The sequence below is a fragment of the Ictalurus furcatus genome, chromosome 1 (assembly GCF_023375685.1).
Source record: "Ictalurus furcatus strain D&B chromosome 1, Billie_1.0, whole genome shotgun sequence".
Taxonomy (NCBI): domain Eukaryota; kingdom Metazoa; phylum Chordata; class Actinopteri; order Siluriformes; family Ictaluridae; genus Ictalurus; species Ictalurus furcatus.
Genome location: NC_071255.1, coordinates 25,995,190 through 26,010,189, shown reverse-complemented (window position 1 = coordinate 26,010,189; position 15,000 = coordinate 25,995,190). Strand labels below are relative to the sequence as shown.

The 15,000-nt window shown below is 36.9% G+C and overlaps 1 protein-coding gene across 1 annotated transcript in view; it reads left to right on the top strand.

Annotated features, from left to right (window-relative positions):
- tsnare1 (T-SNARE Domain Containing 1) overlaps positions 1-6,024 on the top strand; it is a 104,257-nt gene extending 98,233 nt beyond the window's left edge. The window contains exons 10-11 of the mRNA XM_053634489.1: positions 5,167-5,249; positions 5,851-6,024. Coding sequence (XP_053490464.1) covers positions 5,167-5,249; positions 5,851-5,934 — 167 coding nt within the window. The 3' untranslated portion in view covers positions 5,935-6,024. The remainder of the gene's footprint in view (positions 1-5,166; positions 5,250-5,850) is intronic.
- Positions 6,025-15,000: the final 8,976 nt, after the last annotated feature.

Genomic DNA, 15,000 nt, shown 5'->3' with positions numbered 1-15,000 from the left:
ATGTGTCATCTTCCTTTCGTGGTTCTAAGAGCCTCATTCTTCATTTTTTTGCTGGCTTCTTACTGGTACAGTAATTGGTCATGGATGATAGATCAGTAATCTAAAATGGGGGTAGAAGGAAGTACTTAAGCTGAGAGGGTCAGACTGGTCATTTGCACTCACACACACACACACACACACACACACGCAGACACGCACCAAACAGATATTTCAGTTCTTGGAATGTACTGTTTTTGATGCAACTCACTGAGACCTTCTGACCAAGCACTTCTGTCATGCTAAAAGTTCATGACCTTAGTGACAGTTGTGAGACACCACATAGGGTAGGATAAGCAAAGAGAAATTGCAGCATAATAAATGAGGGGGATGAATAAAAGTCCACCCTAAAGCTGCTGAACTTCCAATGGTTTAAAAACAACTATAAAATCAGTCTTCTTTTGCATAGTCTAATACAAAGAGCAACAGATCATCTATAGATTGTCAACAAATTGTCATGTGACTGTCTTCAACCAAATTCTCAACATGTCAGTTGTTTTTGATTGTTTATGTTTAATAGATATTCCATACACTCTCTATAGACTATAAACTTGTCCATTTTACTTTCAATTTATAGATAGATTTAGAGATTTATAGATTTATTTACTTTCAAGTTGTAGATGTTTAGTATATAATCTGTAGGTTATGAAATTATTTTTTCTCTTCCTTCTATAAAATTCTGCTTTCACTTTATTTGGAGTGTCCAGTTTCTAGGTTTTGATGTTTAATATATCAACTATAGTTGGTTCGTTAACTGGCAAACCACAGCCCGAAACGTGCCTAGTAGAGTATTTCAGCAGATCGAACTGAGCACTCAAAAATACTGTAAGTATGTAGACACATGACCATCACACCCATATATGGATCTTCCCCAAAATGTTTCCACAAAATTGGAAGCACACCATTGTCTCGAATGTCTTTGTATTTTGTAGCATTAAGATTTTCCTTCATTAGAACTAAGGGGCTCAAACATGTTCCAGCATGACAACCTTGGTTTGCCAAGGTTGGAATAAAAGAACTTGAGTGGCCTGCACGGAGCCCTGATCTCAACCCCACAACCCAATTGTCATGAACTCCAGGACTGATTGCAACACGGGCCTTCTTGTCCGAAATCAGTGCCTGACCTCCATGCTCCAAAATCTAGCGGAAAGCCTTTCCAGAAGAGTGGAGGTCATTGTAACAGCAAAGGGGGATGACATTTTCAATGGGATGTTCACCAAACACTTATGGGTGTGATGGTCCATGCTGTCCACAAACTTTTGGCTAATCTTGAAATTGCCTTGTTCTATTACCAGATACCTTTTGTAATTTTAAGCATTTATTTCTACAAAAAAAGCAAACTTAACTGGGAATAGAATAAAACCATTTAAAGCTTGAACTTGTAAATAAAACCATTTAAAGCTTGAAATAAAAATGTCAAATGGATTTTATTAATTGTCAGGTCAGCCCAATTGCCAGCAACAAACTCGGTGTCCCAAAACACATCACAACCTACAAACATGGCCACCCCGGACTACAATACCCACAGCGCATGCACCTTGTCACATTCATAAGCTGCGTTTACATGGACAGCAATAATCCACTCTTAACCCGATTAAGACCATACTTTGATTAAGAAACTACCATGTAAACAGCAGTTTTTACTTACCTTAATCTATTTAAGGTCATACTCGAATTAAGCTCTAATCGAATTAAGACTGGTGGAGTACTCCTGTTTTAGTCACATTATCGACGTGTATTACAGACATGTAAACACCTTAATCACATTATGAATGTCGTGTGAGTTTTCACCGCATTTTGCAACAGGACATGATCACACATGGCAGTTCTCAACATTTTACGGCGAACAAGAGAGTTCGGCTGCGTCCCAAACCGCATACTTGCCTACTATAGGCCTGTAGCGGGGAAAAATACATGTATCTCGGCTACTATATAGACGGTAAGTACGCGGTTTGGGATGCAGCCCACGGCTTTAAGCAGTTGTCTATTAGCATGTATAGCATGACAAATAATTAACTGCACTTAAAGCGTTCATAAAAAAAAAAATTAAATAAAAACACCCAAAACTGTATGTTGATGCGTGAAATTCTGGAGGGACGGCGTGGCGCGGTGACGTAATGACGCGGGCTGTTAATCTAATTATGTTCTATAACATGTAAAACAGGAACATGACAGGAGTATTCTAAAAGCGACTCATGTAAACACCTTAATCACATTATTATCTTAATCAGAGTAAGGTCAATAATTAGATTACTGCTGTCCATGTAAACGTAGTCTATAGTCACCAGACTTGTAATAATGCACACCTGTCACTAATCACCACTGCCACTATATATTACGCACGCACCAAGTGTTTGTGCTGTATTGCTTCTTTCTGTTTTTGATCCTGTTCTGTGTCCTGGTTTTGGATTTATCCATGTTACAGTTGTTTGCTGATCACCTGACCTGTGCCTGTTTACTGTTTATGCCTCCTGATTCACATTTTGGATTTGTTTACCAGTGCTTATATTTTTATATTTGGTTTATAATTATCTTCTAAGAGGAAATACTAGATAGATTTGACAATTATCAAGATATTTTCACCTGGTAAGATGTAATCTTTTGCAGTGTACCTATAGTTAGGATACTTTATTTTTTTAAGCATCAACCGATTTCTGGAGCAGATCCTCTGTTGAGGCCTGTGGTGGCCAATCACATACATTTTATTGCTAATTATTTACCTGAAAGCAACTCATTGAGACTGGAAAGAGCTTTTACAGACTTTCATAGATTTTTATTTTATTTACCATCTCTAAACTGATTAGTGAAGTGATTACATGGCTTTTAAAATGAAGTTAGTGACAAAAACAGAATGTTTAAGGACAATTGGCCAGAGAATTATCCTTTTATTCTGCACTTCATGTTCAAAGTCTTTCTTTTGCATCTAGTCCTTTGTCCTTTTGCAATTTTAACTCCAGTTTGTGTGGATTGTTTTATGACACCTTGTTGAAAGATCAATATACATAATTTGATATGTTGTTGAGAATCACTTGGTAGGCTGCTTAATGACAGACTACCGATAGTTTGTAGTGTGTCAAAAATGGACTATACAAATCGTTACCATAGGTCATTGTCTAACATCTGAATAAAATCCCATGATTCTTAGGCTCTTTGACTCTCTTTGTTTGTTACTGTGTCTCTTCTTAGCATGGCAGCAACAGAGAACACAACCAAATCAAATCAGAGGAAGATAAACAAAACCTCATTAGTTCTAGCAGCCAGGCGGAGGTTAAGTCTGCAGCGTTTGCTGCTGCTGAGGCTGCACTGCTTTAACCCCGCTGTACCTCACTCACTTCTGCCTTAGTTGTGCCCTCGTGTGTGATGAACTGCACATTTGTTTTTAATTGGGAAGGGAATTGAGTTTGCATTTGAATCAATGTTCTCACTTGGTAGAATAAGTATATGTGCATCAGTACAAGACAACTAATTTGGATTATTCAAAACTAATAAATGGCTGCCTTTCACTTAAATTAAGAAACCAAATGCGTAACCTGGCTTTTGTGCATTTCTTGTCTACTTTCATCAGGTAGGCTGTATTTCCAAGGCATAAAACCATTTTTGTTTTCCATTTTGTATAGTGACATCATCTAAAAGGGCACCGATATTTCACAAACATAAAATTTAAATGTCATGATCAGATTTAATCTTGAAATATGTCAGATGCCAGTATTAATGCAGTGGAACCATGATTTCAAACCAGTACAACGTGCAACACAAAATACAACATTGTACAGTCAGGTATAGTCACATTCACTCTAGAAATTGTTTGGAGTAGTTTTATTCTTCCTTGACTGACAGGGTGATAAGAAATCAAGTGCTTCGTAAAATGTTAGTCTAAAGAAAGCACTGGCCTGTGTTGGTTGATTTTAATTTTTAAGCTCGTGCATACAGTATTAATCCTACCATTAATGGATGTGCTTCGGGAAAAATGTTTCTTTTCTTTATCATGAATAAAAACTCAGTGTGCCAATGTACACATAGATAGTACACATTAGAGCTCAAATATTCACCTTCCCCACCATAGACTGGGTGCGACCCTGCCTTTCAACCTGTGTTTGTGCAAACACTCTGGATCCACCATAACCTTGACCAAGATAAAGCAGTTACTGAAGCTTAATAAAAAACAGTATTAATAATGATATGTCCACTTAGTTTTGTGCTGTTTGCTTTTTTTTTTTTTCTCCTTTTATTTTTATTTTTTTTTTTTTATTATTTATTTATTTTTTTTTTTTTTAAAGTAACCAACATGATTATTTAATGTCTATGCCATGGTCATATTCTTTAACAAACGTTTAATTATTTGCAGTCTACTGGAATTGAGTATTATTTACTTAATCTCATCTATTGGCTGTGATATTGTGCTCTCAGCTGTTGTAGCTCAACATAGAACAGCTGTCTGACAGATTATAATTTACCTAATGTAGAACTTTTGGCAAATAATCAGACACAGTCTGAATACCACTGGCTCCCTGCTATACATATAGTGCACTATGTGGGGTGTACAAGCTGTTACTTCATGCCACATGTAGTGCACCAACATTTGTGATTCAGCCATACAAGTTTGAAAAGCAATTTTTATTTATTTTGTCACCGATGTGAATAAAAACAACAATAAAAAAAATTATGGAATACATTTTGATGTAATTCTTGCATATGGAGGAAGAAGGTGGTCACCTTTCATCCATTTACAATTCAACTCAACCTGTATTGCTGTATGCTGTTGAGTGATCTATGAACTGAGAGACTGACATTTGTCAGAATCAGTCCATCTGCTCTGTTATGCTGTCTTCCTTCAAATGTATCTGCAAGGCATATGAAGGACAAACAGAGCATTTACAAGTAGTATTTTGTGTACCGCATGTTTTTATTATATTCAGTCATGTATCAAAAGAGCCTGAGGGATGTAAATGTGTATGACAAACCTCACAGCCTGAAGGCACAAGTCACAGTCAGAATTCACAGCCTGAACAGTGTAAAACAATACTGTGTTGATATTAACAACCATGTTCGTTTCACCACTAAAGACTATAATGCAATAAATATGAATAACAGTAATGGTGATATGTTTTTTTGTTTTTTTTGTTTTTTTAGACAGCATTGAGGAATACATTCAGACTACTGCCTCACATGTGGAATCTGCTAACCAGGAGCTTGCAAAGGCCAGTCATCACCAGGTAAACAGTATATTTCTAATTTAAAAATGAATTCAATTCTTGTTTTATTCCATTTTGTTGCTAAATAATTCTTGAAAATACCTCATCGTGGCCAACAAGAATGACTCGCATGCTGTCCCAAATGCTTGCTGATGCACCTTCACTCTGTAGAGATCTTTGCACCCTGACAATGTCTCCAAAGTGTGCACTTGAAGTAGGACTTCAGGGCTTATGATGCCATTTAGGACACACTGTGTATGCACGAATACAGCCTCAATTTCACATTTAAGTGGATTGGCTGAAGTGCATTAGTACATAATTAGCAATAATAAAGCATACATATTTCCACTCAGAAACTGGTGTCAGTCATTTCATGAGAGATTTAGTCATTCATTTGTATAGATAATAGTATAATAATTTACTAACAAGCAGTAAGATGGAACAATGATGGCACCGCAGATCAATGCTCTAAGGGTTGATCCTGAATGTACTGTTAGTGCAAAGTTTTATAATGTTCTCCTTATGTACTCCTACCTCCTAAACAAATGGCAGTAGGTGGATTGGCTATTGTAAATTGTTTGAGTGTGTGTTATACCCTGTGATGTACTGGTGTCCCCTACAGGGTGTATTCCTGTCTTGCAACCAGTATTCCTGGAATATTGGCTCTGCAACCACTATGACCCTGACCAGGATGATCAGTTGGTGAACATGAATGAATAACTGCTAAGAAATACAAAAATGGAATTCTTGAATTATTCAGCTTTTTCAGATGATTTTTTTCCCTGAGCAACTTATAGCATAATCATGTTACAATATATAAGCATAGTATATAACATACTGTGTCTTTCTCATATGATTCATCAGTATATGATTAGCGTTATTACTTGGGTGGGAGACTGTACCTCAGTCACTCTATCCACTGTCCATGCAGTGCTTAAAAATGCAGGGGTGGAGAAAAACTTTATAAAGGCTCGTATCTATTGCATTTACAACCCCAATTCCAAAAAAAAAAAAAAGGTCATTTTGAATTTGATGGCCACAACATGCCTCAAAAAAGTAGGGTCGGGGCAACAAAAGGCTCGAAAAGTAAGTGTTACTAAAAAGAAACAGCTGGAGGTTAGTTGACAACAGGTCAGTAACAGGATTGGGTATAAAAAGAGCATCTTAGAGAGTCTTTCAGATGTAAAGATGGGCAGAGGTTCACCAGTCTGCAAAAAAAAAATGTCTACAATTTGTGGAACAATTTCAGAATAATGTTCCTAAAGCTCTATTACACAGAGAAGAAGCCATATGTGAACATGATCCAGAAACACCACCATCTTCTCTGGGCCAAAGCTCATTTAAAATGGACTGAGGCAAAGTGGAAAGCTGTTCTGTGGTCAGACGAATTGAAATTTGCAATTTGTTTTGGAAACCTTGGGTGCCATGTCTTCTAAACTAAAGAGGACTAAAGAGGAGAGGTTTCATGAGATTAGCAAATCATTGCATTCTGTTTTTATTTACATTTTACACAGTGTCCCAACGCTGGAATTGGGCTTGTGGTAGAAATACTGTTCATGACCAGTACATTTATGTAGAAGTTGATGTCATTTTGCATTGTATATCTTTACAGTACTGTTAGACTTCATAAAATTGACCAGAATGTCATTTGATAGACTGCATAAGTAGACTGTATAACTATGTGTTGATATTTACATGTTTATGAATTGACTTCTGCACAAATCAGATGTCCAGAAATCACTAGCCTGTATGCTTGCTTGAGGAAGTTCTTATAAGGAAAAAGTATTCATTTGCTTTCCCTTTTTTTTTTCTTTCTTTTTTTGGGGGGTGGGATTACTGCATTATATTACATTAATGATAACTCTTTGTTAGCAAAAAAGCTAGCTAATTCCTTTTGACCATGTTGTTCATTAATCTGTAGTTACAGAAATACATTTTGGCCATTATGGCAATCCATTAGCTGAAATGTATATGGCTGTATTATTTTCATACTTGGTTTTTAGCTCCAAGCATCTAATTTTTTAAAAGTTAATTGTGCAGTATATAAGTTGTTTAATTAAAAATGAACATGAGTAGGCCACTGCTATCAATTTTACTATTTAACTCTTAGGAACAAAAATGAAAGTGTAAGAAAAAGTGGAAAAAAGAACAGTAACTGCATTACACACAATTTGCTTGAATTCTGTTGGATTTTGATATCCCCTTTTCTGTTATTATTTAGATTCTTTAAAATTTTGTGTGTTATTTTTGTGCCTGCATTTTTTTATTTCTGTTGCTGCCTTTCTTGTGGTTTGGTTTTAAATCCAAAAACAAACAGCAGATTAGTTCACTTTGTTGTCACTGCTGTCTCCTTTCTTGAAATACTGTGGTTTAGTTTTATCTAGACATAAATATTAGCGTGCTTTCTGTCTTTCACACTTTGGTTTTCTTTGTGACTTCTTAGTTCTGCTGCTGCTCTCTAGTATTTTTAATTCTGCTGTCATTAGTAGACATCCACAAAGCCTTCTTCGAATTAAGATTAGGAAAGGATAATGTGTTTGTGCAGATTTGTGCACCAGAGAAAAGCAGGAGGAGAGAATAAGCTAGTGTGCAGTCCTGAAAAAAGTATTTTATTTCCAATATTTTTAAACCATTTCCTTTTTATTATTTAATCTCTGGAATATAATATACATATATGATGATAATAATAATAATAATAAACTTTGCTGCTCATACTGAAAATATTAGTGAAATCGAACCTTTAAGTAATGTTTATTTATTCCAAGAAAATAAAAAATAATAAATCCACACAAATGTCTCAATTATTGGCACCTCTGCATTAAGTACTTTTTGCAACTGTAGGTTATTTTTCAATTCCAGTGTCCATTCAGCCTGGGCTAAACCCAAAAATCTGGTCTTGCTGCCTCACCCCCTTTCTCTCACCATTCCTTACTCCTTTTAGAAGTGAGCAAGTGAGGGAGCAAATGAGTGAATGGCAACAGCTTTTGGATTAATTGTCATTTCATTATCTCACTGAGAGTTCAGCCGTGACCAAACTCACACAGAGCAATTTAGCACTTCACCAGTCCCGCTAGCCGCACCCGGAGGAGAAGGAGGGGTGCCTATAACTCCGAACACTCATACGTTTCCCTCAAGCATCCCTCCTAAGTCTCTATACATTCGTCGTATGTGATAGCCAATTAAAAAGGACAAGGCATTTTCTTTCTGTGGCACTACATGTCTAATTCATGCTGGAATTAAATTGAATCTGTAATACATCAACTGTTTATCACTGCTGGTAAAGCAGTGATCGTGTATCAGTCCAATCAGAACTAAGCAAGATAAAACAGTATTGTTCATTACCACGCTGGAGCCGTGTGCAGTAAACATCAGTGAACAGTCTCTGAACAGTTCACTACGAAACACTTCAGGCATCAATTATCAATGTTACTTCCTTCATTCTGACAAACCTTTTATATTTGTTTGAACCTGTGTTTAATTCTACACGTATAGAGGACTGTGTGGTTGGATAATGTTCTGCACTGTAGCATGTGATAATGAGTTCTGGGTTTGAGTTCTGCACTGCTCTCACTTCATTCTTCCTTTTCTATCTGTGCTGCCTGTGGTGCGTGTGTACAGTATTGAGTGTACTCAGAACAAGCTGCTTCAAACAGAGCTCCGGCGCTCGCTCTCTCTCTCTCTCTCTCTCACTCACTCTCTCACTCACACACACACACACACACACACACACACACACACACACACACAGGAAGCAGAGAGGAACCTACAGTGGCATTCAGAAGGTATCATAAGGCTTATGAAATTCATTACGACTATGACAGCTAATTGAATTTCATGATAATTCTTCAGATCCCTCAGACAAAAACAGACTGAACTTTGATTCTTCTGTTAGCATGTGTGTATTCTGTTTGGGTAAAAATTATTTCAATTAATAAATGTAACTACCCCTTTTTCGAATAATTTTGCAAACACAGTGCAAAAATTTATTTCAGATCATACTCGTAGGTCAAGCTGTCTTTTTCTTTTTTTTTTTTTTTTTTTGTAAATATATGACAGAAAGATTATTTCAGTCTATCACAGTCCATCTGTCACTTATTTATACCCCTGCCTATACACACACACATGCCATTAAGGGGATCCCCAAATATGTGAAGAGGATATGCATGTCTGTTTCAATAAATATTACTTATATTACTAATGTCCGGGATATTTAGTGTATTTTACAGTTGTATTGCTGTTAAAGCAATATGCCATGGGTCAATGGGACATTAAATTGGAATATATAAACCTTCAGTATAGCACTACAGCTAAGAGTGTTTTCACATATAGTTCATTTTAAAAGAACCAACCCCAGTTCACAGTTCCCTTTTGGGTCCTTTTAGGGGGTCTGCTATATTCCTACTATAAATACAACTATTGCTACTATATAACTATCACTATTGCTGGTAATAATTTTAGTCCTCATTCACTATGCCATACATTTTAAATTCAGTTGAAATACGCATTACCTGAATGACCAATGATTAAAAACAAAAATTCTATTTGACCGATATAAACTGATGTCCTCTTGATTTTCTCACCATTCTAGATGTGAAAACGTGGAGCAGCATGCTCACTGCCCCATTTACCTGCATAGATTTATTATTGAACCTAGTGGTCAAAAATGGGAACAGCAACAAGCTGCAATGGATACCCATTGGGGCAGGGATCATGATGCCCCATACTCACTTGATGAATATTTTCAGTGGTGGAGGAGCAGCAGACAGGACAGTTAATGACATGGTTGTCAAGGATGCATTTCTTATGAAAAATTTGGCAATTAATCAGGCTGGAAATTTTGCTGAAACCTGCCAACCTTGGTTAATAATGTGAACTCTTCTGTGTGCGCGTCACATACCATAACAGTGAACATTATTGAACAAAGGTATCACTAAAACTGCTCAGAACAAGCTGATTGATTGTATGACAGTTGACCGTATGGTGTTGAATCTCAGCTGTCTATTATGAAGTCATTCTAAAAATTAACTAGATAGTAGTCTATAGCACAAGTGTAACAACCTTTTAATTTAATATAGTTTGAGACAGTGTTGTTATTAATGTTGTCCTGCTCCACCAACTTCTACAAGCTGCTGCTGCTACTACTACTACTACTACTACTAATAATAATAATAATAATAATAATAATAATAATAATGAGTTCTGTTTAACAAGCATTTGTACAATGCAGATCAACCATGCACTATAATGTTGTAGCACTAAATGACTTGAGGTAGGGCTAAACCCTATTACCTTGTATATGTGTGTCTTGGAGAAAAGAAATATATATTTGAGTGATTACATTAGTTATCTCATGCTGGGATTGTATTCCTAAATTAGCTAAACTATTTCTAATTAAAAATTCTATACAGATTTCTTCCTTATACAAAAATCCATGCATACCTGCAATTCATGTTAAATTTCTATAATATTAATAGTACTATATATTACAGTATATTACATTACTGTAATTGTTATTTAACATGAATTGCAGATGATAGGGAAGAAATCCATATAAGGTAGTTGGACATGCACAGTGGTATTTGAGTAGTCACAGCAATGTGTCAAACTGTCATGCACATCTGCAGTGCAGAACAGGACCACAAGCCCATGTTTATTTGCTACACCACATCAGCTCAACTGGGACTGAATGTTTATTCAAATTTCACCTAAGCCGATTACATGCCAAGCAGTGTCACTGCAAATGCTACTTATTATACAGACTTCCAATTTTCCAAGCAGATAAGATACAGGCAGAATAATGTTATGTCAGTAATCATCCGTCTGCATTATTATGGTATTATAAAGACATTTTTTCATGTCACACAAGAAATAGCTTTCCATACTGAGACTCATTGTGAATCAATGTTTGTGAAAATTTTCATAAATTTTATACAATGGTCATTGCATACAAGAATTAAAATTTTCCACTAAAACAATAGTAGAAATTATTCTGATTTTTAATTATTCTTAATTTATTTTCTCTAAAGATGTGACAAAATTATTGACACCGCTAAAAATATATTGGGTCTCACTATCCAGAAATCATTTTTAATGGGGTATAAGTAGAAGTCTCGCAACTCTTAGACACCATCTTGATAAGATTTGCACAAAAGAAGCCCTTCCTGAGAGGATCCACAAAAGGCACTGCCTAAACTTTATGCTGGTAACCACCTGAAAGTGTCAATCAGATGAAACCAAAATCAGCATTTTAGGTCATGCAAACCAACAACATTTTGGTTAAATAAAAGTGACTTCATGAAAATGTTCCATACTTACTGTATATGGTTGCATTTTAAGGGAAGGGGCTCCATGGGACTTTTGAGAAGATTAATATCATTAATTCCATTAAATACCAGGATATTTAGCCCAAATCCTGTTATTTTTCTGCTGAGAAGTTAATACCTGTCTGTCTATTCTTTTATTTAAGATTATGACCCCAAAGATGCATCAAAATTCAACAGAACAATGGTTACTCTAACAAAATCAGTGTTCTAGGGGCTTTTGTTCTCAGAAATGTTTCATGGACTGCCAGGATAGTGTACTCAGTTGGTGATTCATCTCAAGCTCACAGACACAGGTAACCTGGCTGCGGGTGCACATCTGCTCTGTAAGGAAGCCACCAAGGAGTTTTGACAACTAACAAAAAAGCAATAATGAACCACGGTCTTGCCAGCCATCTTCAATTCACCGGCAGGTCTATGTATCCTAGTTGCTAAATTCTCTACAACATTGGAAGAATCAGTGGTAGAGTTGGTAAGATTTATAACGCGTGATAAGGCCAATCATGGGCTATGGCATCCTGTCCTAGTGGGCTGTCCAGCTTTGCCAGGGAGAACCACAACCAGTTGACATGGCACTGGAAAAGAGGTCTGTCTGTGCCTTTCCCAGGTAAGGGTTAATGAAGATCACTGTTGTCTGAGTGGAATAACATGTGTCAGTCTCTCAGAAAGGGTCAGATGATTTTCAGAGCCAAATGGACCACCCTCAGTTTAGCATTTTCAGGTCATCTGACCTTACCATATGGCATGACACCACTCCCTAGCCTACAGGTATCTCTTCCTCTAATGGGACACCATGTTTGGAGTTTATCAGCCATAGGCTGAGAAGCCACTGAAAATCCCATTGTTCCAATGTTGTGACTGCTGTCATCAGTCCTAGCATCCTCAACAGATGCCAGTACCACACACAACATCTGGGTTGAATCTGATAGGCATGCATAATAATATCCGTCATACATTTGACTGATGGGGTGGCTGACTTGTGCCATGCCTAACGTACCGACCTATACCCTACTACAAACACTGCTGAGTCCAGAGTTGAACAGGACAAATCAGACTCTCTCAGACATGGCTGCAGAAATAGCATCATCATGTTCCTCAAGGGCAAGAAGGATGACCTGTAATGTTAACATAGACATTTCCACACAGAGGATTTCAGACACAGGGTTCTTGAGATGGTCAGTGCAAACGCAGTAAGCACATAACTAGAGCCTGTATTCAGCTCTCTGGAGATTCAAACATCAGATGCATGAAAGGCGTTGCATTATGGTTGTTTTTGGCTTTCCACTAGGTATAGCAATATAGCAATTTATAGAGGAAATCACAGCAATTAATTTAAAACAATAAATAACTGATACAGATCTCTAAAGCAAAGTAACATGAAGTTTGATTTAAGTGTACTCATTTGCTGCCAATGGCACATCTTATGCCACACATTACAAAGGGAATTTTGCAAGCAAATCACAATAGCTCCTACATTTGCACTATGGCCCCATAATCAGGCTTCTTTATTATGACCTGTAATATTGTAAACTAGCTTCTCTATTATTTATCTATATCTATAATGGCTAAATGTTTATGAACGGTGTCGTTTCTCAAGTTATAATGTGCCTATAGTTGCTTGTCAAAGGAATTCGCTTTCTGTTAAACCCTATATGCGAATGTATGTGTTGATGTGTGCCTTAATTATACAGGCATATACATTTCTCCTCTCCATCCTCAACACAGTCAGGAAAATCACTCTAAAATAGAATAACAGTCCTTTTGTTGTCGAAAGCTTTTTTTTTTTTTGTACCTCTTCACCTTATTCACGTTTTATTTTGCTGTTTTCCCTAAAAGGCAGAAGAAGCCAGGATGACACAGAATGAGAAGCGCCACAGGGGAGTCTACTGAGAGAGAGAGAGAAAGAGAGGGAGAGAGAGGGAGAGGAGAAAGTTTAAGAAAGAAGCTGCAGAATCTGTGGTGACCAGCTGCAAGAGAGAAGATAGCAGAGCGCAGCTTTTAATTCTCAATCCCCACAGAGCCTTTGAAAATTACCAATCTTCTTATCACAGACGCAGGGCTGCTTATGCAAATTGTTGTAGAGTGGAACGTTTAAATGGAAAATTACTCGACAGCAGTTTTTTGCCTCCCCTCCACTCCCCCCACCCTCGCTCTGCCTCTCTCTCTTTCCACATAGAAAGCCTGTTTCCAGTCTCAGATAAGAAGATGAATTGTGCTCTGTGCTTTGAAGCGCGTCAGGATTTAAAGACTCCAAACCCAGCTCTGGTCTAGCACTGCTGCTCTCAACCGTTTTGTAGTGAGAAACGAATGAAAAAAAAGTGTGGAAGAAAAGCATTTCAAAGCATCATAAGTTCTGTGCTCCCAAACATGGGTGCTGCCTGCGGATGTCAAGTTTGAAAAATATGTATTTAAATAGATCTGCTCAGCACTTAAATGCACTTCCCAATTTTTGTATTTATCTGTTTGTAGTTCGGGCTTAATTTATAAACATGACAAAGTAATGGGGAAGAGGGTAAAAAAAGGGGGGTATTCAAAAAAAAAAAAAAACTGTTTGAGGAAAATAATGCCATATAGCACTTGCGGCATTCTAAAAATACATGAAATTCCATCATGTAATCCCTTATCAGAGGCAGAGGATGTGTCAGGGAAGATGAGAATGTTTTACAGAACAGGCTCCTGTAAGAGTCACTGAATTTGGATTTGTTTTATGCCACAGGACACAGCATAAACAAAGTTTCAAAGTTCAGTTTGTATCAATATACAGGGGATATTGAGATTCGTGTTAATGTAGGATTGTGATAATAAAATTACACTATGAATTCTACCGCATATATTTTTCATTCCACTTCATGGTGGTGTTGCGGTTGTGTTGGTGACTACTACAGACAGGAAGAACCGTAATAAACGTGGACAACCAAGATATATCCAGACAGTTGTACTGCATGATAAATTTAAGCAATTAACATCCTACCATGCTCTGTGGCATGTATAAAATTGCTGAGCAGGCCCAGCTGACCTTGATTGTGGATCAACAGAGGAAGATCTAAGTGATGTTGAAAGGGCACAGATGGCAGGAGTTTCAGTTACAAAGACTGCTCAACTGGCTTCAGTTTCAACAAGAACAATGACTAAAGTGACGTGCTTTAGATCTATGAGACAGACATCAGTAAATAGAGTATATTGTGGTTGAAATCATACATTCAAGAACCATGATGATTGTACAGTAGCATGATATGTAAGGAAAAACAGGAGAGCAAAGTTCTGTTCTTCATGACAATGTCAGTGCAGGACATGATCAGACTGTCAGCAAAAAACAGTCCATTAACGACTAATTGTTTTCCATTCATATGGCATTTGCATGTACACTGACTGGTATTTATTGTATTGTCTATAGTATGTCTTTATTTTGTTTTTTTTTGTTGTTGTTTTTTTTCTTCTCCGAGTTACTTTAC